A 23,447-nucleotide genomic window follows, 5' to 3' on the forward strand; every position below is an offset into this window, starting at 1 on the left:
GCCTTTGCACACTGGCTCCAACACCTTTCTACAGCAGGCAGCATCACAGTCCAGTCCTCTCCAAGTCCAGCTCTTTTCAAACTGAGCTGTCAAGTCAGCAGCCTCAGTATCCCAGATTGTCTGTGAAATCTTTATATGGCATAAAATAGGTTCATGTGACACTCTCATCCAATGGCCTCACTGACATACAGAGATAACATGCATAACAATACAGGAATTGGCACTTTGAACAACTTGGGAGCATGTGAAACACTTCTATAATATAGAACATAGAACACTACAGCAAAGTACAGCCCTTTGGCCAATGATCTTGTGCCAGCCTTTTAACCTACTCCAAGATCAATCTAACCCTTCCCCCCCACATCACCTTCCATTTTTCATTCATCCATGTGACTATGCAAACATTTCTTAAATGCCCCTAAAGTACCGTATCTGCCTCTACCACCAACCCGGGCAGTGATTCCACGCAACTACCACTCTTCATGTAAAAACCTACATCTAGCGTCCCCCCCCAACAAACAATGGAAAATCTGCAGATGCTGGAAATCCGAGCAACACACACAAAATGCAGGAGGAACTCAGCAGGCCAGGCAGCATCTATGGCAAAAAGAAACGTCGGCTGTACTTTTTGCTATAGATGCTGCCTACCCTTCTGAGTTCCTCTGGCATTTTGTGTATCTAGCATCCCCCCCATACTTTACTTCAATCACCTTAAAATTACGCCCTCGCATATTAGCCACTTCCACATGTCTGTGGCTTTCCATTCTATCTATGCCATCTATCATCTTACACACCTGTATTAAGTCACCTCTCATCCTTCTTTGCTCCAAAAAGAAAAGCCCTGGCATGCTCAACCTTTCCTTGTAAAACATGTATTCTAATTTAATCCAGGCAGCATCTTAGTAAATCTCCCCTACACTCCCCCTAGAGATTACACATCCTTCCTATAAACCCAGAACCGAACACAACACTCCACGTGTAGTCCAACAAGGTTTTTCTAGAGCTGCAATATTACCTTGCGGCTCTTGAACTCAATCCACCAACTAATGAAGGCCAGCACACCATGCATCTTCTTAGCCACCCTATCAATGTGCACAGCAGCTTGGAGGAATCTATGGATGTGGACCTCAAGATCCTTCTGTTCCCTCATCTGCTTGTAACCGAGGAAATAAGAATGATATTGTGTACTACAAATTTCTGTACATTAGGAATATGATAATGAACAAATTATCATTGTTCCTGTGGTACAGCATCTCCAATGCATTTTGTGAGGTTGCAATTACTGCCATAGAGGGTTACCCTTCAGCCCCTCTGATACCACCCTCTCCCACCAAGAAGGACAAGGACAGCAGATACAGGTGAAGACCCCCCCCCCCCACCCACAGATTCCTGGCAAGGTCAAGCAACACTTTCCCTGAAGGTGGTGCTGCAGGGAGACAAAATGGGGAAGAAGGCTCTTGGCACTCTGGTCACCATCAGTCAGGCCATTGAGTAAAGAAGACATTGGCGAGGCTGCATTCGGAATAGTGTGTTCAGTTTTAGTTACTATGTACAGGAAAGATGACATTGTGCCAGAAAGAGTGCTTTGGGGATTTATGAGGACTTTGCTGGTACTCAAGGGACTGAGTTACGGTGAGAGGTTGAGCAGGATGGGAGTTTTTCATTGGAGCAGAGGAAAACGAGGGGTGATCTTATCGAGGTGTATAAAAATCATGAGGAGCATAAATAGGATAAATACACACAGTCTTTACCCACGGTTGGGGTATCAAGAACTAAAGGAAGTGGGTTTAGATGAAAAGGTTTGTGACCTGAAAGGCAACTTCATCACACAGAGGGTGGTCAGAATATGGATTGAGCTGTCGGAGAAAGTGGAACAATGACAACATGGAAGTGATACTCAGACAGGTGCATGGATTGGAAAGGTTTAGAGGGATATGGTTCAAACGTGGCAAATGGACCATCTTAGATGTGAAGCAACACACACAAAATGCTGGAACTCAGCAGGCCAGGCAGCATCGATGGAAAGGAGTACAGTCGATGTTTCGGGTTGAGACCCTTCAGCAGGCATTGGGATAGGAATCTTGGTTGGCATGGTCCATTTGGGTAGAAAGGCCTGTTTCTGTGCTGTATGACTCTATGACTCTAAATATTAGACATACTGTAAGATCTCTGGCCCTAGACTTTCCCACTACTGGAAACATCTTCAACTGACCAAGCTCAGACTAGATGCCATTCTGCAGAGACCCTCCCTCAGTCCACAATGGCAACTCTGAGCTCCCAGCTGCAAGTCCTTTCTACGTCCCTTCCCTTTCCCACATCGACACGCCTATGCTCGACCCTCTCCACAGCCAGGCCAAGGCCAAGGGCAAAGGAAGAACACCTTTGGGTTCAACTTTGAACAACAGAGTAGCGTTGTGCTTTGCAGGACCGGTGATCGGAAGATCGGAGTTCAATTCCCTCCACTGCCTTTAAGAACTCTGTTTGTTTGCCTGTGGGCTTCCTCCCACCTTCTAAAGGTGTATGGGTTAGGATCAGTTGTGGGCATGTTATGTTAACACTGGAAGCATCACACTTGCAGCCTGCCCCCCAGCACATCCACGAACTGTGTAGGCTGTTGACTCAAATGACGCATTTCACTAAATTTCAAAGATTTAGATTAGATTAGATTAGATTATGAGGGCATGCGGTCTTCTTTTATTGTCATTTAGCAATGCATGCATTAAGAAATGATACAATGTTCCTCCAGAATGATATCACAAAAACACAAGGCAAACCAAGACTAAAAAAACTGACAAAAACCACATAATTATAACATATAGTTACAACAGTGCAAAGCAATACTGCAATTTGATAAAGAACAGACCATGGGCACGGTAAAAAAATCTCAAAGTCTCTCGAAAGTCCCATCATCTCACACAGACGGTAGAAGGAAGAGAAACTCTCTTCCTGCCATGAACCTCCAGCGCTGCAAACTTGCCGATGCAGCACCCTGGAAGCACCCGACCACAGCCGACTCTTGAGTCCGTCCAAAAACTTCGAGCCTCCGACCAGCCCTCCGACACCGAACACCGAGCACCGAGCACTATCTCTGCCAAACGCTTTGACCCCGCCCTGGCAACAGGCAATAGGCAAAGCTGAGGATTTGGGGCCTTCCCCTTCGGAGAAGATTTGATGTACACTTGACAAATAAAGGTCATCTTTATCTTTATCTTGGATGGGACATCTTGATCAGGCTGGACCAGTTGAGTTGAAAGGCCTGTTTCTGTGTGGTATGCTGATATTATTCTGTCTAAAGAATGGAGTGGAGCCTCTTAAACTCCAGCACTCACTCATCACCCCACCTGTAGTGTCAGCCAGGATTAGGATCACAGGAATAAAACTCATCTCATCTCATATTCCCCTGAGTATCTACTGCCCAATGGCATGAATTCTGAATTTTCCAGCTTCAGGAATAAACACACCCCCCGTGTTCCTTTCTCTCTCCTACTAATATACCCAGAGTTTCCTAACCAGGACCCCTTAACCCCTCTCCCTGCTGCCACGAGCTCTTTTTCACCCAGTTCCATTCCATTCTCTCGACAAAATAATCCCATCTGCCATCATTCCTCCCCCTCCCCACCTTATCTGGTTCCACTTATCAAAGTCAAAAGTCAAAGTCAAATTAAATTTATTATTAAACTACATATGCACACAGTGGCCACTTTATTAGGTACATCTATACACCTACTCATTAAAGCAAATATCTAACCAGCCAATCATTTGGTAGCAACTCAATGCATAAAAACATGCAGACATGGTCAAGACATTCAATTGCTGTTCAGACCAAACATCAGACTGGGAAGAAATGTGATCTAAGTGACTTTGACCATGGAATGATTGTTGGTGCCAGACAGGGTGGTTTGAGTATCTCAAAAACTGCTGATTTCCTGGGATTTTCATGCACAACAGTCTTCAGAGTTTATAGAGGATGCTTCAAAAAAAAGAACATCTCGTGAGCAACAGTTCTGTGGGCGGAAATGCTTTGTTAATGAGAAACGTCAGAGGAGGATGGCCAGGCTAGATCAAGCTGACAGGAAGGCGACAGAAACTCAGTTGACCACATGTTACAGCAGTGGTGCTTTCTTAACATTGTTATAGCCGGGGGTGGTAATGGGGACAAGCTTCCACTACCTATTAAATGCTCCCAATGGTGCGTGCCTCCTGATGATGATGATCATTATCATCATCATCATCATGCCTCAAGTAGTCTCTAACAACTAAGTCCAGCTCCTGGCCTTCATGTGTGGCTTAGCTACTAAGCCAGGCAGAACCATTTCTACTGACAGGAGAAGGGGCGAAGGCGGGTTACTGGCATCTTAAAACCAGTTGCTTCCGATGAATGGGGCTCATCATCCGTTGTTGGCAGCTCACCTAGGAGAAGGAAATGCTAGACCCATCCATGGGGAAGGTTTTGGGAGTAAACACCAAAGGAAAAATCCGAGCTGGGGTCTCTAAGACAGTCCTATGTTGAGTTCAACGCTTACTGGCAACCACTGTGACACTGCTGGTACTAAACTGTATCGGTCTCTGCCGTTCCTTTGGATTCATCAGATGTGCAGAGAGGGGGAGTCTGCTACATGGGCTACAGCTTGCTCTCTGTACTGTACTGCCCAGGCTTGCATACCCAGACAGCTGGAATGCAAGATCTGTGGTCAACTCTGGCCAGCAGAAGCCTTACACACAACAGTGGTGCACAGGAGAGCATCTTTGATTGCACAAGACGTTGAGCCTTACAGTGGATGGGCTACAGCAGCAGAAGACCATGAACATACACTTAGTGGCTACTTTATTAGGTACAGAACACCATTGAGTGTATGTCACCTTGAGATTCATTTGCTTGCAGACATTTGAAGGAAAATAAAGAAATACAATATAATTTATAACAAAGACAGGGAAACAACCAATGTACAAAAGAAGACAAATTGTACAAATAATAAAAGAAATACCAAGAACACAAGTTGTAAAGTCCTTGAAAGTGCATCTATAGGCTATAGAATCTGTTCAAAGTTGTGGTGAGTGAAGTTGTCCACACTGGTTTAGGAGACTGATGGTTGTAGGGTAATAACTGTTCCTGAACCTGATGGTATCAGAGAGCCATAGACATCTTATAGAGATGTACAAGGTGATAAGAGGCATAGATTGAGTGGACAGTCAGGCACTTTTTCCTTGCGTGAAGATGGTTAATATGAGGAGGTCATAATTTTAAGGTGATTGGAGGAAAGTCAGAAGTAGGTATTTTTACTCAAAGAATGGTGGAATCATGGAACACTCTGGCATCGGTGGTGGCAGAAACAGATACAATAGGGGTATTGAAGAAACTCTTAGATAGGTACATGGATGATAGAAAAATTAAGTACTATGTGGGAGGGAAGGGTTAGATTGATGTTGGAGTAGGTTAAAAGGTTCGCACAACATCGTGGGCCAAAGGGCCTGTACTAAGCTGTACAGTACTGTTCTATGTTCTCGTCAAAGAGTTATACTGCATAGAAATAGGCCCTTTAGCCCAACTTGTCGATGCCGACCAAGCTAGTCTTTTTGCTTTCACTTGGCTCATATCTCTCTAAACCTTTTCACTCCCTGTGCAGTCAAGGTCATCTTAAAGTGTTTTCAATATGATCTCAGTAAATACACAGACACACACATAGACCACAAGCAACACAAAAAATATACAAACATGTACACTAAGTTCACAATACAGACAGACATGCACACAACACACATTTTATTTTATTTGCACACATATACAAAATACACAACCGAAACACACAACAGACACACATAGATATACCCAAAGATACGCAGACATATGTAAGCATACACACACACAGACACACAAATATATACATAGATACACCCAAAGATACGCAGACATATGTAAGCATGCATACACACACACACACACACACACACACACACACACACACACACAGATGTATATATAGATACACCCAAAGATACGCAGACATATGTAAGCATACACACACACAAATATGCAGGCATATGCACTGATACACACAGACACACTGTAGATACTCACAGACGCACAAACATATCTGTGTGTATACCCAAAAATATGCAGAAACACATAAGTGCACACACACACGCACACAAATATGCAGTCATATGCACTGATACACACGGACATACTGTAGATACAGATAAAAACACACACACACACACACACACACACACACACACCCCTACCAGCCACAGGATGATACAGCACAGACCTTGGCCTGTAGGTCCCCACACTCCCTACTTCCTCCCCATGGCCCGTCAAGTTTCTCGTCAATCTGCCTGCATCGTTCCAGCCCGAGCCCCCCGAATTCCAGACCAGCACAACTCGAAAACATTCTGCCCAGCCCTTAGGCTGAACCATCTGTCCCCTCCCTCATCAATCAGCCACACAAAGAAAGCAAAAGGAGAGCCGGTTCAAAGGATAACCTCTCTTCAGAATCTGAAGGGGCTGGTTTTCCGCTGCTTGTTTTTGCATTTAAGGAGTTTGCTTTCACATACCTGTCCAGTGACTGCTTCCAAGAGGCTGTGCAAGGATTCTCCACCTCAGTGAAGGGAGGCTGGATCTCCCTCGGCTCGATTTATATTCTGCTCGGAACAAATCCACATGACATCATCATTCCCTGGCAATTAAGAACCCACAGACTCAGCCAGGCAGTGTACTACGACAACAGCAGCTAGCATTTAAGAAGCGTCGTTAGCATCTCGTGGTATGAGGCCGGAGTGATTGTCAAACAAGATCTGACATCAAACCACGCAAAGGCAGTCATTGTGACAAGTTTTTGGAGCGGCTCCTACCCCTCACCATCAGATTTCTGAACGGTCCATGAACCTGTGAACACTACCTCACTGTTTAGCTAAACACAAGAGATTCTGCAGATGTTGAAAATCTTGAGTACACTCACAACATGCTGGAGGAACTGATCGCATCAGGCAGCATCTGTGAAGTGGAATAAACAGTTAACTTTTCAGTCTGCAACCCTTCATCAGGGCTGAAAAGGAAGAGGGCAGAAGCCAGAATAAGAACATAGGGGGTGGGGGGAGTTGAAGGAACAAGGATGGAAGGGGAAGAAATAACCAGAAGTTAGAGAAATTGATTAGATTATGGAAGTTGGGTCTTTTCATTCCCTTAACAACATGTCTGTCCATCGCCTCCTCAACTGTCAGGATGAGACCAAACTCAGGTTGGAGGGGCAACACCTCGTATTCGGTCTGGGTAGCCTCCAACCTGATGGCATGAACATTGATTTCTCTAACTTCAGTAATTTCTCCCCCCACCCCGCTTCTCTCTTTTTCCATTCCCCGTTCTGGCTCCCCTCTTACCCCTTCTCTTCTCCTCCCATGTCTTTCAGTTCCCTCTGGTGCCCCTCCTCCTTCCATTTCTCCCATGGTCCACTGTCCTATTCTAACAGATTCCTTTTTCTTCAGCCCTATAGCTCTTGCACCTATTCCCTCCCAGCTTCTAACTCTATAGTCCCTTCTCCACGTGCTCATCTTCCCCTCACCTGGTCTCAACTCTCACCTCCCAGCTTCTAACTCTATATCCTTTCTCCATATGCCCACCTGCCCCCTCACCTGGTCTCAGCTCTTCCCTCCCAGCTTCTAACTCTATAGTCCCTTCTCCACGTTCCCACCTTCCCCTCACCTGGTCTCAACTCTAAACTCCCAGCTTCTAACTCTACATCCTTTCTCCATGTGCCTACCTTCCCCTCACCTGGTCTCAGGTCTCCCCTCCCAGTTTCTAACTCTATATCCTTTCTCCATGTGCCCACCTCCCCCCTCACCTAGTCTCAACTCTAAACTCTCACCTCCCAGCTTTTAACTCTATGTAGTCCCTTCTCCACATTCCCACCTTCCCCTCACCTAGTCTCAACTCTAAACTCTCACCTCCCAGCTTCTAACTCTATATCCCCTTCTCCACGTTCCCGCCTTCCCCTCACCTGGTCTCAACTCTCACCTTCCAGCTTCTAACTCTATATCCCTTCTCCACGTTCCCACCTTCCCCTCACCTGGTCTCAACTCTAAACTCTCACCTCCCAGCTTCTAACTCTATGTAGTCCCTTCTCCACGTGCCCACCTTCCCCTCACCTGGTCTCAACTCTCACCTCCCAGCTTCTAACTCTATATCCCCTTCTCCACGTTCCCACCTTCCCCTCACCTGGTCTCAACTCTCACCTCCCAGCTTCTAACTCTATGTAGTCCCTTCTCCACGTGCCCACCTTCCCCCTCACCTAGTCTCAACTCTAAACTCTTACCTCCCAGCTTCTAACTCTATATCCCCTTCTCCACGTTTCCACCTCCCCCCCCTCACCTGGTCTCAGCTCTCCCCTCCCTCCACCTTCTTCCCCTTCCTTTCCAGTCCCGGTGAGGGGCCTTGGCCTGAAATATTTATTGTTTATTCCCTGCCTGACCCTGACTTTCTGTGTTCCTTCAGCACTTTGTGTATTGTTGTTCACTATTTTGCTCTCTTTCTGCACTATTCGTGTTTTAAAATATATTTCTCCCTGTAATTTAGTAATTTTTATGCCTTGCAGTGTACTGCTGCCACAAGACAACCAATTTCACAGCATATGTTCATGATAATGAACCTGACTCTGAACCTGATGGTGAGGTGACTAACCTATGGGTCACACCTTCAGAAGAGCTGGAAGAAGGGATTTCTGAAAATATGGAAAGTGAGGGAATTGCCAGATCTCTCCTAAAAATAATCCTGCCCCTGGTAGTGACAGTGAAGTTTGGTCAGATTAGGAAGGTGGGGGAAGGAGTACAAGCTGGAAGGTGATAGGGGAGACCAAGTGAAGGCGAAGGTGGCTGGGTGGGGGAGGGGATGATGTGAAAAGCTGGGAGATGATCGGTGAAAGAGGAAAAAGGCTGAAGAAGGAGGAATCTGATAGGACAGGAGAGTGGACTGTGGGAGAAAGGGAAGGAGGAAGGCCACCAGGAGGAGGTGATAGGCAGATGAGGAGAAGAGAAAGGGTAAGGGAGGAGCCAGAAGGGGAAATCAGGAAAGAGAAAAGGCAGAGGGTAAGGAATTACCAGAAGCTGGAGAACTAGATGTTCATGCTGTCAGGTTGGAGGCTGTCCAGACAGAATATAAGGTGTTGCTTCTCTAACTTGAGAGTGGCCTCATCATGGCAGTAGAGGAGGCCATGGACTGACGTGTCAGAATGGGAATGGGATGTTGAATTAAAATGATTGGCTACTGGGAAATCCTCCCTGTTGTGGACGGAACAAAGGCACTCGATAAAGCGGTCTCCCGACCTACATCAAGTCTCACCGATGTAAAGGAGGCCACCAGGGACAGTGGGTTCAGCAGATGACTCCGGTAGAATCGCTGTATGCGTTGCCTCACCTGGAAGGTGTTTGGGGCCCTGAATGATGGTGAGGGAGGAGACGTAGAGGCAGGTGTAGCACGTGTTCCACTTACAGAGACCTCAGTACAATGAAGCATTTGATACTTGTACACAGCAAGACCAAGACTACACTCAGGCGTGGGCTGATAAGTGACAAGTAACACTCACACTGTAGAAGAGCAACAACAATCTGCAACTAGCGAGAAACAACCACCCACCCCATTTCCTTCTGTCCATTTACAAGGCACACCTCAAGAGTGTACCAACACACAACGGGGCTGGATATACTTGGTGAATCTGACCAGCTCCAGATTTACAGCATGCGCAGTCTCTGGTATCTGTATGTCAAGAGTGTGATGGAACCCTACCTCATTGTGCAGTTGGCTCTGGCTGAATGATAAAACTTGTCTTAATCACTCTTACCTTATCTAACAGAAACCTACCATCTCTCCTTTGAAATTCGGGCTCTTGCAGAGTTCAGAGTCAGATTCAGACTTACTTATCACAAGTAAATCGAAACGCACACTAACAATCAAGATAACCTCAGGGTGTGCTGGGGACCGCAAGCATCACCATACGTTCCAGTGCCAACACAGCTTGTCCATAATATTCAGCAGAACACAAGGAACAAGAACAACAAAACAACAGAAACAATACAAGCCTCTTTCCCCGTCGCCCCCTCCCCCACCATCAACTCACACACAAAGACAGCCTCCAGCCATAAGACAGACTGCCCCTAGGCCTCCCACCTACAGTCCCTGGCCCCGGACTCGCTGATCCACAGACATTAGCCCTCCAATCTCCAGTCCCTGGCCCAGATTCGCAGACTCCCAGTTCCAAATCGACCAAATCCCAAGAAGTTCCACACTATCCACAGGATGGTATAGCCCTCCATTTTTCTACCATTCACTTGTCGAAGAATGAATCCACCTCCTCCACCACCACCCCTGGCAGCGCGTACCACACACCCATCGATCTCTGTGTAAAAAGCTTATCTCCAACACCCCGCCTATACTTTCCTTCAATCACCATGAAATTATGTCCCCTCAGTACAGTACTGTGGAAAAGTCTTAACCACATATTCATAGTGAGGGTGCTTATGACTTTTGCATAGTACTGTATTTGTCAATGTGAAGCGGAGAGCGAGTTTGTAAATCTGGTGGGAGCAAAGGATGTTGGGAATGGTGAGGGTGGAGCGCTGTGCGACAGGTGGCAGAGAAGGAGTGCTGGGCCGGGGCATGGTGCAGGTGCAGATGCAGACACAGACAAAACCAGGCCTGAGACACCAGGCAAGGTCATTTGATTCCAAACAATTGGCTTGTTTATCATTACAGAATATCTCTCTCCTGCTTCTCGCTCTCTCTCCTCTCCCTTCTGCTTTCCCCAAATGATTCCCCTCTCCCTGTCCCTTCGTCACTCTTAGTCCACAATAGAGACCCATATCAGAATCAAGTTTATCATCACTCATGTATGTCATGAGATGTTATTTTTTGTGACAGCAGTATAGAGCAAAACATAAAATTACTACAGTACTGTGCAAAAGTCTTAGACACTTTTGCACAGTTATGCATGCCATTTCTGCCCTGGGGAAAAAGTCTCTGGCTGTCCAATCTATCAATACCTCTTATCATCTTGTACATCTCTGTCAAGTCATCTCTCATCCTCCCTCACTCCAAAGAGAAAAGTCCTAGCTCACTCAGCTGTTCTTCATAAGATATGCTCTCTGATCCTGGCAGCATCCTTGTAAATCTCCTCTGCACCTCTCTGAAGCTTCCACATCCCTCCTATAATGAGGCAAACAGAACTGAAGACAAAATTCCAAGTGTGCTCTAACCAGAGTTTTACAGACCCTCAACATTACCTCACAACTCCTGAACTCAATCTTCCGACTAATGAAGACCAATAAACCATATGCCTTCTTAACAACATTAACTTGTCTTCATATACACCAGACTTCCTGATGCTACAGAAGGTGAAGACCTGCCACAATGTTTCTAGAATTTAGCTCATTGGTTCCTGTTTGAACCAAGGCTGTGATGAGGACTGGAACTGAGTGGTTCAGGCAAAGCCTAAACTGGACAATGGTGGGTCGGTACTTGGTAACAAAATGCTGCTTGATAGATTTGTGAGGATGAGTGCAAGTAAGCATATCCTTCGTTCTGGTTTACTCACTGCCTATTATAGAAGCAGTGGTGGAAGCTTAGTCCTACAACACCTCCAGCTCGGTCTTTGATGGGACTGTTGCTGGCGATAAGCAAGTTTACTCGAATTGTGGAACAGCTCGACGGGCTAAATGGCCTCGCAATGGTGCGGTGCAGAGTGATGAGTCATCCTGGTCACGGCTGGCGCTGCGTGGGGGAGGGGGACTCGGGGCCAGTCTTGTCGGTTTATGAGGAACAGGGCAAATTGAAGACTACCTATATTCCCGAGGGCCATATTGTGGGCAAAATACAGGAAGGCGTGAAGTCAGAAACGTAGATCATAATGGGGACGCCGTTCAGTCCGGCTTATATTTAATGCATCAATGGACGAGGCAGTCACGTGGAGCTGACGTCACGGGGTCGTGACCTCGGCTTGTTTAGGGAAGTGACGCCGAGGAATGGAAGCGGTGGAAGTGGCTGAGAACAGGTAATCGGAGGAGACGCTGGGCAACGTGGTGGGGAGAGGGTAGATGAACTGGGGTTAAAGGAGGGTGAAGTGAAGCGGAGCTCAGTCAGCCCAAGGTGTGAAGAGACAGGTGACCAGGGGATAACGGAGGAAGACACGGATAATCCGGTCAATAGGGCGAAGGGGAGGTCAGGCAACTTGGGGCAATGGCGCAACATGTAATGTGAGGGGGGTTGGAGGGGTAACCTGGACAACAGAGTAGGGTTGTGTAGGTAACCCGGGGCGAGGGGAGCTGAGGTCAGGCAACCTGGGGGGAGTAGAAAGAGACAAGTGACCGGGGGCCACAGGGGAGGAGAGGTCAGGCTGCCTGAGGAAATGATTGGGGGGGGGGTAGACAGCTGACTGGTGTATTGGGGGTTGGTGGAATGGTGGTAACCTTGTGAAATGGGTCGAGGGAGAGGAGGTAACCCAGGGTGGGAGGATCAGCATCGTATGTGTTTATGCTGACAATTTCTACTTTTAGTCATATGCCCGGGATCATCAGAAGACTGGGATCCGTGATAGCATGTCATGAATCAATGAGCATATGCATGCCAGTCGTTCATGGCTGGTCTTGCACCTGATAAGCAAGTCGATCAGTTGTATGTGCAGTTTGAAGACTGGTGCTGTGATTTGATTAATTTCTAGAGAGGAAATGCAAAAATCCTTGGCAAAGAAGCAGGGAAGTTGGGTTAATTGGTCAGTACTGTCTCTACTGTGACATTCTGAAATTCTAATCCTTCATTGCTTGAGGGCTCAGTTTCTTTCAAAGGTGCAGTTCTTCAGTTTACATCTGGAAGATGTTTGCAAAGTGGTATCAGTTGGAAAGTCTGGGTAAGGTGTGAAGTTTTGGTACTTTGCCAAGAATGACACAATTCCTTGTAGTTTGCTAACTTGAAGATGTATAGCTTGAAAGAACCAGAATCGGTTTTAGTATCACTGATGAGCATTCAGTGGCCACTTGATAACGCAAATAAAAATGCTTTACAACAGTGGTGTGCAAAAAAAAAACATCTTTGAATGCACAAGATGTTAAAGTGCATGTGTTACAGCAGCAGAAGACCACAAACCTACACTCAGTAGCCACTTCATTAGGTACAGGAGGTACAGAAGCTGCTGAGTGTTTGGCATGACATCTGATGTTCTGCAGCAGTACAGGGCAATACATAAATTATGCTTTAACTTGTAGGAAATATATATACATAGATAAAATCAAATAAGAAGTGCAAAAGTAGTGAGGTAGTGTTCATGGACCTTTCAAAAATCTGCTGGCAGAGTGGAAGAAACTGTTTCTAAAACGTGTGTGTGTGCGTCTTCAGGCACCTGTCCCCCTTCTCTGATGGTGGTACTGCGACCAAGGCATGTCCTGGGTGGTGAGGGTCCTTAATGATCGATGCTGCCTTTTTGTGGCATCGATGGTGTCCTAGTGAAAGCCAAGGAATTGCTGTTTGGTTCTATGTTGTGATGTTCGTGTCAAGGGAAGAGGCGGCAGGGTGAGATTGGTTTATTATTGTAGCGTTTACCAGCATGCAGTGAAAAGCTTTTGTTTGCATGCCATCCAGACAGATTATTCCATCCATAATTACCTTGTAGCACAAAAGAAGGAAAGCAATGCAGAATATAGTGTTATGGAGGAAGTACAGTGCAGCCTTACAAAGTACAAGGGCCATGATGAGGTAGAGAGAGAGATCAATTTGGTGTACAAGAGATCTGGACTGTGCCCTTTAACAACTCGTGCTCTGACTTGTGTCATGTATAGTACTTTCATAAATTCTGTTTTCCTGTAAATGCTTGCAAGTAAATGAGTCTCAGGATAGTATATAGTGACATATACCATATATGTACTTTATTAATAAATTTTACTGTGCCTCTGAGCAGTCGTAAGCTTGCCTTTTTTCCAGAATCAGGTTTATTATCACTGACACAAACAAAAGAGATTCTAGAACAAGGCTTCCCAACCTCTTTTCATGCCAATACCATTAAGCAAGGGGTCTGTGGATCCTAGGCTGGGAACCCCTGTTCCAGAAGGACATCACTTCAAAACAGAAATGAGGAGGAATTTATGACCGTGGGATTCATTGCCACAGATGACTGTGGAGGCCAAGCCATTGGGTATACTTAAAGTAGAGGCTGATAGGTTCTTGAATAGTAAGGGTGTTAAGGATCATGGGGAGAAGGCAGAAGAATGGGGTTGAGAGGAATAATAAATTAGCCTAATTCTGCTCCTATGTTTTATAGAACGTGTTAAAAGGTTGAAAGGCTTCTGATTTTTTTTAATCTCAGGAGGAGGTCCTAGTACACCACAATCAAGAATTTTCTAGATCATTTCAGAATGCTTAGAAGCCCACAGAATCCACATTGTCATTAAGCAATCCCTCACTTTTCCCCACACTTGCATCAACTACTCCCAGATGCTACCCCTCATCTCTGCACAAGGGACACTTTGAGAGCGTGGGAGGAAACTGGAGCACCTGGAGGAAACAGAGTGAACGTGCAAACTCCACACGACATGTGAGGCAGTGGCTCTACTGCTGGTCCCATGCTATAAGAGGGTTTACATGTAACTAATTGGTGCCATGTGGATCCATCCAGACATCTGTTTTATTTTATTTAGCAATACAAGATGGAACAGACCCTTCCGACCCACCGAGCCGCGCCACCCACTGATTTAACCCTCGCCTAATCACAGGACAATTTACAATTACCAATTAACCTACAAACCGGTATGTCTTTGGACTGGGGGAGAATACGGAGTACCCAGAGGAAACCTACACGGTTCATGGAGAGGGCGCAAAACCCCCAAACTCCGGAATACCTGCAGGCAGAAAATAGCGTCACAGAAACCACTATGCTGCCATAAATGGTTAATGAGACCTTCTGTGACCTGGGTTTAAAAATTAACGATTAACGTTGGGCTGTCTGTTATGTAACAGGAGTAATCACCCACTCCTGAGCTAAAGCAGAACCAGTTAAAGTTCTGGCTGCTGTTCTTTGTGGAAGTGTGGATCCCCGCTCTCCTGGGGAGTGAGTGAGTATGTGTGTCCAACAGTGGGAGTCTGTTTCTATTTATCTGAGTAGTGGGGCTGTCCACTCAAGGCTATTCAATCCTATTATAATGGGAACTTTGGACTTGGGACCAGTCAAAGTTATTCTGTAGTGTTACTAAGGTTTGATGGTAGCATTCATTTCAAAAGGACTAGGATATAAATGCAAAAATGTACGTAATGCTGAGGCTTTTTAAGGCATTGAAGCAGCGGCTTTTCCGGCTCCCAAAAATGCTACTGGTTTTAAATTCTTAGCTTCTTAGAAGTTTCCATTCAAGGATTTCTGTCAATCAAGGCTTACATTGTTTTATAGGATTGCTTTTATATTTACTATGCTAGTGTGTTCTTTATTCTGTTGTCTTTTATATGGTGCGTAGGATCCAGGGTCACAATCATGTTGTTCTCATTTACGCTCGTGCAATAAGCAATCTTCAATCGGGAATCTTGGTCAGAATGCATTTACAGTGTTGTGAGCAGTTTAAGGCCTCGTGTCCAAGTAAGGTTGTACCCACATTAGAGATGGTCCAAAGATGTTTACGAAAATGATCCCAATAATGAAAGGATTAACTTATAAAGAGCATTTGACGGATCTGAGCCTGTATTCACTGGAGTTTAGAAGAAGTGGGGGGGTGGTGGGATCTGATTGAAATTTTCCCAATGTTGAATGGACTAGTTAGTGGACGTGGGAAGGATGTTTCCAATGATGGGCACAGCTGAAGAATTTAGAACAGATGAGGAATTTCTTTAGCGGGGGAGCGGTGAATCAGTGGAATTCATTGCCCTAGATGGTTGTGAAAGCGAATTCATTGGGGATATTTCAAGCTGAAGTTGATAGGTTTTTCATTAGTAAGGCCATCAAAGGTTATGGGGAAAAGGCAGGAGAGTGTGGTTGAGAGGGAAAATGAATCAGTCATGATCAAACGGTGCAGCAGATTCAATAGACCAAACGGTGCAACTCTGCCCCATTGTCTTGTGATATAATTCCTGCTCAGTTAGTTCTCTGATCTGGACTTTCTGTCTGTCTTGTATATGGATTGGCTTTTGCTTAGTGACTTCTACTGAAATGTTAATTTCTGGAGCCCAGAATCAGGTTTATTATCACTGATATATGTAGTAAAATTTGTTGTTTTGTTGCATCAGTACAGTGTAAGACATAAAAATCACTGTTCCCAAGGTACTTAAGTACATAGTTCATGGATTGTTCAGGAACATGATGACAGAGTGGAGGAAGCTTTTCTTAAAATGTTTAGAAATTTAGAGGGATGTGGGCTAAACTCAGGCAAATGAAATGGCCTAGCTCCGCTTTATTTATCACAATAAATATGACTGCACATCGAAACATACAGTGAAATGCATTGTTTGTGTTCACAATCAATGCACCCTAAGGAAGTGCTGGGGGTAGCCAGGAAGTGGTGCCACTGTAGCATACCCACCGTGTTCAGCAGGACAACCCAGAACACACCAAGCAACAAAACAACAACAGCAAAACAAGCCCCGTTCCTCCCTCCCATACATCCACGTATGCACATGGACAGGCCAGCTCTAGGACAGGTCTCCAGGTTAGCATGAATGATTGGGCTGAAAGGCCTGTTCTACACTGGCTATTCTGCTCCCTTTGGTATTTTCCAGTGCCCTGTTAACTTTTACGTTTTAGTATTTATCCACAGTAAATCCTTGTCAAAAGTTATTCCAGCTCCTTTTCTGATTACCTTCATGCTGTGTAGTGCTATCCCTGAAACTGGGAGTCCGTGAGACCATCCTCATTAGGGAATCAGAGGTGGAGAGGGTCAGTAACTTTAAATTCCTTAGTGTTGTCATTTCAGTGCACTCTGTCCTGGGGCCATCATGTATGTACCATTACAAAGGAGGCATGGTAGCAGCTCTAATTTTTGTTCAGAAGTTTGTGCAGATTTGACAGGTCACCTAAGACTCTGACAAACTTCTACAGATGCACAGTGGCTAATATCCTGGCAAGTTGCTTCACGGCCTGGTGTGGAAACGATAATTCCCAGGAACAGAAAAGCCCACAAAAATGAGTGGATACGGCCCAATCTGTTACAGGTAAAAAAAAAACCCTCCACACCATTAAACACATCTACAAGGAGTGCTGCCACAAGAAAGCAGTATCCATCATCAAGAGCACCCACCATCCAGGCCGTGCCCTCTTCTTGCTGTTACCATCAGGAACGAGGTCTCTTACCACTCGGGTTCAGGAACAGTTAATGCCCTTAACCATTAAGCTCCTGAACCAGCATGGATAACTTCACTCACCTCAACAATAAACTGATTTCACAACTTTTGTGACTCTTTACAAATCATGTTTCCAATATTTATTTTATTACTGATTTAATTTCTTTTGTATTTGTTCATCTTGTTTTCATGGATTGTTTGTCAGTTATTGTTTGGATTGTATTATTGTTCTACTATAAATGCCTGCAAGAAAATGAATCTTGTGGAAGTATATGGTGACATATACATACTTTGATAATAAATTTGTTTTGAGCTTTGACCTTTTCTTTATTTCCACATTGCCTGTATGAAAGCAGCCAGTAGACATTATCCAAACCGCCACTGTCTCTTTCTCCAGAGTTTCTGTTGGAGAGCTGTGGTTATTGAGCTGGGTATTACCCAATCTTCAATTGCCAGGAAGTGCCATCGGTTATTGGACTGTTTGAAGATATCTGCTGTGGTGGATATCGCAACTTGTTCACCCTCCTATCCTGATTTAATGTTGACGTGTACTAAACATCACGACAGGTTTTGAAAACCGATAAGGAGAAACTGTTTATAAACAACACAAATTGAAAGTGATTGACTTTTGTTTGTTAAAAATACAGTTGGGCAAAGAGAACCTGAGTTTGTAGCTGGTTGTTGTGATCCAGAAAAGATCTTCAAGATAAATGTAATCTTTATTTATTAAAGTATCGTTTTTGTCAATAACCAACGCAGTCTGAGGATGTGCTGGGGGCAGTCTGCAAATGTCACCACACTTCCCACGCCAAAGTAGCATGCCCATAACTCACTAACTATAACTAATTCGTATACCTTTGGAATGTGAGAAGAAACCGTACGGGGTGGCATGTTGGCATACAGGTTCGTGTAATGCTATTACAGCACTAGCAACCTGGTTCAATTTCTGCCGCAGTCTGTAAAGAATTTGTACGTTCTATCCATAAGCATGAGGTTTTCCTCCAATGCTCTGGTTTCCTCTCACATTCCAAAGACCTACTGATTAGCAGGTTAACTGGTCACGTGGGTGTAATTGGGCAGCACAGGCTCATTGGGCCTGTTACTGTGCTGTATCTTTAAATGAATAAGGTTCGTCCATCATCATCGATGACGACCTCAACATCATTTTATAACGAGGTCGAGTTGCTAGCTTGACACTCAACCCAGCACGGATGGAAAGCGTGCCCAGGAGCAGCTCGACTAGATTCTAACTCGGGAACCTTCGCTCCCAGAGTCCGGCGCTGATGTCACTGCACCACTAGTCGGCTTGATGGTGTCGAGACTAGCACGTGATTTGGATTAGAGTGAAGGAGAGTTGCGCAGCGTCAGCCTCACTCTCTCTTCCCAATTCCCATCTGGATCTAGTGGCAAAACAAGAGTCGAGACGACTGGAGATGGGACTAGAGGCAGTGGATGATCTGGATGTCTTCTCTGTCTTGTCCTCCTCTATACGTTCTACGACGCTTGAAGAGACCACCTTCTTGACTGTTGGACCTTCCATTGGACTCGTCCGCTCAATCCACCATAGTCTGTCTTCACATGCTGGGATAGACAACTCCCTATTTCACCGAGGGTTTGAAACCCGTCGGCTACCCTCACCTGGTTTGGCCCGCTTGTCGAAGCCGTTGCCCGGGGTGTGGTCGCTGTCGCATGCAAACAGCTACGGGGAGCCACAGGTGAGAGCTGAGTGTCGGGTGGGGACCAAAGGTGGACTAACCACCTTGAAAAGGACACGACATGTTCCCCCACCAGAGGTGCTACCCCTCCCTGACACTCCATACACCCCCTCTAAATAAATAAAACCCAGAGGAAATCCATGTGGTCATGGAAAGAACATACAAACTCTGTACACATGGTCACGGAAAGAACATAAGACTCTGTACACGTGGTCACGGAAAGAACATACAGACTCTACACAGTCACGGAAAGAACATACACTCTGTGCACATGGTCACGGAAAGAGCATACACTCTGTGCACGTGGTCACGGAAAGAGCATACACACTCTGTACACGTGGTCACGGAAAGAACGTACCCTCTGTACACGTGGTCACAGAAAGAGCATACAGACTCTGTACACGTGGTCACGGAAAGAGCATACAGACTCTGTACGGGCAATGGCGTGAATTAAACCCTGATTTTACAGTTGGTGCTGTAAAGTGTTGCCATAACGGCTACAGTACCGTGAGGGGAACGTCGAACCGTGAGGAGCTTGACTATCTATTGACAATGAACTTTTCCACTTTAGTATTTTAAAGTTCAAAGTAAATTTATTATCAAAGTACATATATGTCACCGTATACGACCCTGAGATACATTTTCTTGCGAGCGTACTCAATAAATCTAATAACCGTAATAGAATTGATGAAAGACCACACCAGCAGGGTGGACAACCAGTGTGCAAAAGGCAACAAACTGTGCAAATACAGAAAAAAAAGAAAATAATAGTCATAGTCATACTTTATTGATCCCAAGGGAAATTGGTTTTCGTTATAGTTGCACCATAAATAATTAAATAGTAATAAAACGATAAACAGTTAAATAGTAATATGTAAATTATGCCAGGAAATAAGTCCAGGACCAGCTTATTGGCTCAGGGTCTGACCCTCCAAGGGAGGAGTTGTAAAGTTTGATGGCCACAGGCAGGAATGACTTCCTATGGCGCTCTGTGTTGCATCTCGGTGGAATGAGTCTTTGGCTGAATGTACTCCTGTGCCCAACCAGTACATTATGTAGTGGATGGGAGACATTGACCAAGATGGCATGCAACTTAGACAGCATCCTCTTTTCAGACACCACCATCAGAGAGTCCAGTTCCATCCCCACAACATCACTGGCTTTACGAATGAGTTTGTTGATTCTGTTGGTGTCTGCTAGCCTCAGCCTGCTGCCCAGCACACAACAACAAACATGATAGCACTGGCCACCACAGACTCGTAGAACATCCTCAGCATTGTCCGACAGATGTTAAAGGACCTCAGTCTCCTCAGGAAATAGAGACGGCTCTGACCCTTCTTGTAGACAGCCTCAGTGTTCTTTGACCACTGGATAAATAAATAAGCACTGGATATCGAGAGCATAAAGATTACTCCTTGAAAGAGAGCCCATGGGTTGTGGGAATAGTTCCGTGATAGGGTGAGTGAAGTTATTCCCTCTGGTTCAGGAGCCAGATGGTTGAGGGGTAATAACGGTTTCTGAACCTGGTGGTGAGAGTCCTGTATCACCTTTCTAATGGCAACATGAGAAGGGAGCATGTCCTGAGTGATGGGGGTCCCTGATGACAAACGCTGCTTTCCTGTGACAGTCTTTCGTGTAGATATGCTCAATGTTGGAGAGGGCTTTACTTGTGATGGACTGGGCCATATCCTCTACTTTATATAGGATTTTCCAGTTGATGTTTCTATACCAGGCTGTAATGCAGCCAGTTAATATACTTCCCATAACATATCTGTAGAAGTTTGTCAAAGTTTTAGATGTTATGCTGAATCTTTGCAAACTTCTAAGGATGTGGAGGTGCTGCCGTGCCCCCTTCGTAATAGCACTTGCGTGCTGGGCCCAGAACAGGTCCTCTGAAATAATAGCACAGAGGAATTTTAAGTCGCTGACCCTCTCCATCTCAGACTAAAATCAGAGGATAGTTGGGGGCTGTGGGAGTTCATAGTGGTTCCTCCATGTTTTGATAGTCAAAATGAGCATAGAAGGCATCGAGCTCACCTGAAAGCAAGGCCCTGTTGTCACCTATGTCACTTGATTTCACTTAGTAGCATTCAAGCCCTGCCACAGCTGTCGAGCATCCTTCATTGACTTAGTCCAGAATAGCCACTTTGCCTGTGGGATAGCCTTTTGGACGTTCAGGTACAATCTCTTGTAACTTTCTTGTTCACCAGACTCAAATGCCTCTGATCTGGCCATCGGGCTCTGGATCTCTTGGTTCATGCAGGGCTTCTGGTTGGGGAAGACTCCCTACAACTCCAACAGGAGCAGAACTCATTGGACACTTAAAATCATTGAATGACAGTGCATGGATGAGACCTTCTTCCCAATTCATCTATGTCAACCAAGGTGCCAACCCGAGCTAGTCTCATTTCCCTGTGTTTGCCCACATCCACCTAAGCCTTTCCTATCTATGAACCTGTATCTACCACTTTTTCTGGCAACTTGTTACCCATGTTCACCACCTCTATATCGATAAACTTGCCTCTTGGGTCTCTGAATCATTCCCCTTTCATTTTAAGCCAATATCCTCTACCTTAGGTAATAGATTGTGTTCACCCACTGTCTCTACCCCATATGATTTTACAAATATTTATAAAACTGCCAAAGTATAATACAGACATGATGAGCTGAGTGGGTTTTATGGTTCAGCATCAGGTTTATTATCACACATATATGCAATGAAATTTGTTTTGCAGTGGCGGTACAGTGCAATGCTTCAACAATTACACAATAAGATATATTTAAAAAAGGTGCAAAATAGTGAGGTACTGTTCATGGACTTCTCAGAAACCTGATGGAGGAGTAGAAAAAGCTTTCCAAAGATGTTGAGTGTGACAAACTCAACCTCCTCCCTGGCAGTAATGGGCCGAGGGCATGTGAGGGTCCTTCATGAAGGATGCTGCCTTCCTGAGGCATCGCTATTTGAGTATGTCCGTATGTCCCCAATGGTAGGGAGGGTCCTGCCCATGCCGGAGCTGCCTGAGTGTGGCAACCCCTTGCAGTGGCACCTCCATGCCAGACGATGATGCAACCAGTCATAGTGCTCTCTACCCTACATCTGTAGAAATTTGCTAGTCTTTGGTGGCCTACCAAGTCTCCTCAAACTCCTCATGAAATATAGCCACTGATGTGCCGCCTTCATGATTGCATCACAATTTTCCTAACATAGGAACATAGAAAATAGGTGCAGGAGTAGGCCATTTGGCCCTTCGAGCCTGCACCGCCATTCAGTATGATCATGGCTGATCATCCAACTCAGAACCCTGTACCAGCCTTCCCTCCATACCCACTGATCCCTTCAGCTACAAGGGCCATATCTAACTTCCTCTTAAATATAGCCAATGAACTGGCCTCAACTGTTTCCTGTGGCAGAGAATTCCACAGATTCACCACTCTGTGAAGAAGTTTTTCCTAATCTTGGTCCTAAAAGGCTTCCCCTTTATCCTCAAACCGTGACGCCTCGTTCTGGACTTCCCCAACATCGGGAACAATCTTCCTGCATCTAGCCTGTCCAATCCCTTTAGGATTTTATACGTTTCAATCAGATCCCCCCTCAATCTTCTAAATTCCAACGAGTATAAGCCTAGTTCATCCAGTCTTTCATCATATGAAAGTCCTGCCATCCCAGGAATCTATCTGGTGAACCTTCTTTGTACTCCCTCTATGGCAAGGATGTGTTTCCTCAGGTTAGGGGACCAGAACTGCACACAATACTCCAGGTGTGGTCTCACCAAGGTCTTGTACAACTGCAGTAGTACCTCCCTGCTCCTGTACTCGAATCCTCTTGCTATAAATGCCAGCATACCATCCGCCTTTTTCGCCGCCTGCTGTACCTGCATGCCCACTTTCAATGACTGGTGTATAATGACACCCAGGTCTCGTTGCACCTCCCCTTTAACTAATCGGCCACCATTCAGATAATCTGTTTTCCTGTTTTTGCCACCAAAGTGGATAACTTCACATTTATCCACATTAAATTGCATCTGCCATGAATTTGGCCACTCACCTAACCTATCCAAGTCACCCTGCATCCTCTTAGCATCCTCCTCACAGCTAACACTGCCGCCCAGCTTCGTGTCATCCGCAAACTTGGAGATGCTGCATTTAATTCCCTCATCCAAGTGATTAATATATATTGTAAACAACTGGAGTCCCAGCACTGAGCCTTGCGATATCCCACTAGTCACTGCCTGCCATTCTGAAAAGGTCCTGTTTATTCTCACTCTTTGCTTCCTGTCTGCCAACCAATTCTCTATCCACATCAATACCTTACCCCCAATACTGTGTGCTTTGAGTTTGCACACTAATCTCCTGTGTGGGACCTTGTCAAAAGCCTTTTGAAAATCCAAATATACCACATCCACTGGTTCTCCCCTAGCCACTCTACTAGTTACATCCTCAAAAAA

At 45.4% G+C, this 23,447-nt stretch overlaps 2 protein-coding genes across 7 annotated transcripts in view; one reads left to right on the forward strand and one right to left on the reverse strand.

The window, feature by feature from the left end:
* Positions 1 to 6,906, reverse strand: part of LOC134348271 (anion exchange protein 3-like) — a 171,736-nt gene extending 164,830 nt beyond the window's left edge. For all 4 annotated transcript variants that reach the window (XM_063051403.1, XM_063051402.1, XM_063051400.1 and 1 more), the window contains exon 1: positions 6,556 to 6,906. The gene's annotated coding sequence lies outside the window, so the exon portion shown is untranslated. The remainder of the gene's footprint in view (positions 1 to 6,555) is intronic.
* A 5,066-nt stretch (positions 6,907 to 11,972) lies between these two features.
* Positions 11,973 to 23,447, forward strand: part of stk11ip (serine/threonine kinase 11 interacting protein) — a 148,182-nt gene continuing 136,707 nt past the window's right edge. Inside the window, exon 1 of one of the 3 annotated variants that reach the window (XM_063051405.1) lies at positions 11,973 to 12,035. Coding sequence is in view for 1 of the 3 variants with exons in the window: in XM_063051404.1 (XP_062907474.1) it covers positions 18,721 to 19,002 (282 nt within the window). In the remaining 2 variants the exon portion in view is untranslated. Of the gene's footprint in view, positions 12,036 to 14,336; positions 15,082 to 18,689; positions 19,003 to 23,447 lie in introns of those variants that run through there. The other 2 variants (XM_063051406.1, XM_063051404.1) reach the window with 2 other exon arrangements.

Source organism: Mobula hypostoma, chromosome 6 (genome assembly GCF_963921235.1).
Source record: "Mobula hypostoma chromosome 6, sMobHyp1.1, whole genome shotgun sequence".
Classification (NCBI taxonomy): Eukaryota; Metazoa; Chordata; class Chondrichthyes; order Myliobatiformes; family Myliobatidae; genus Mobula; species Mobula hypostoma.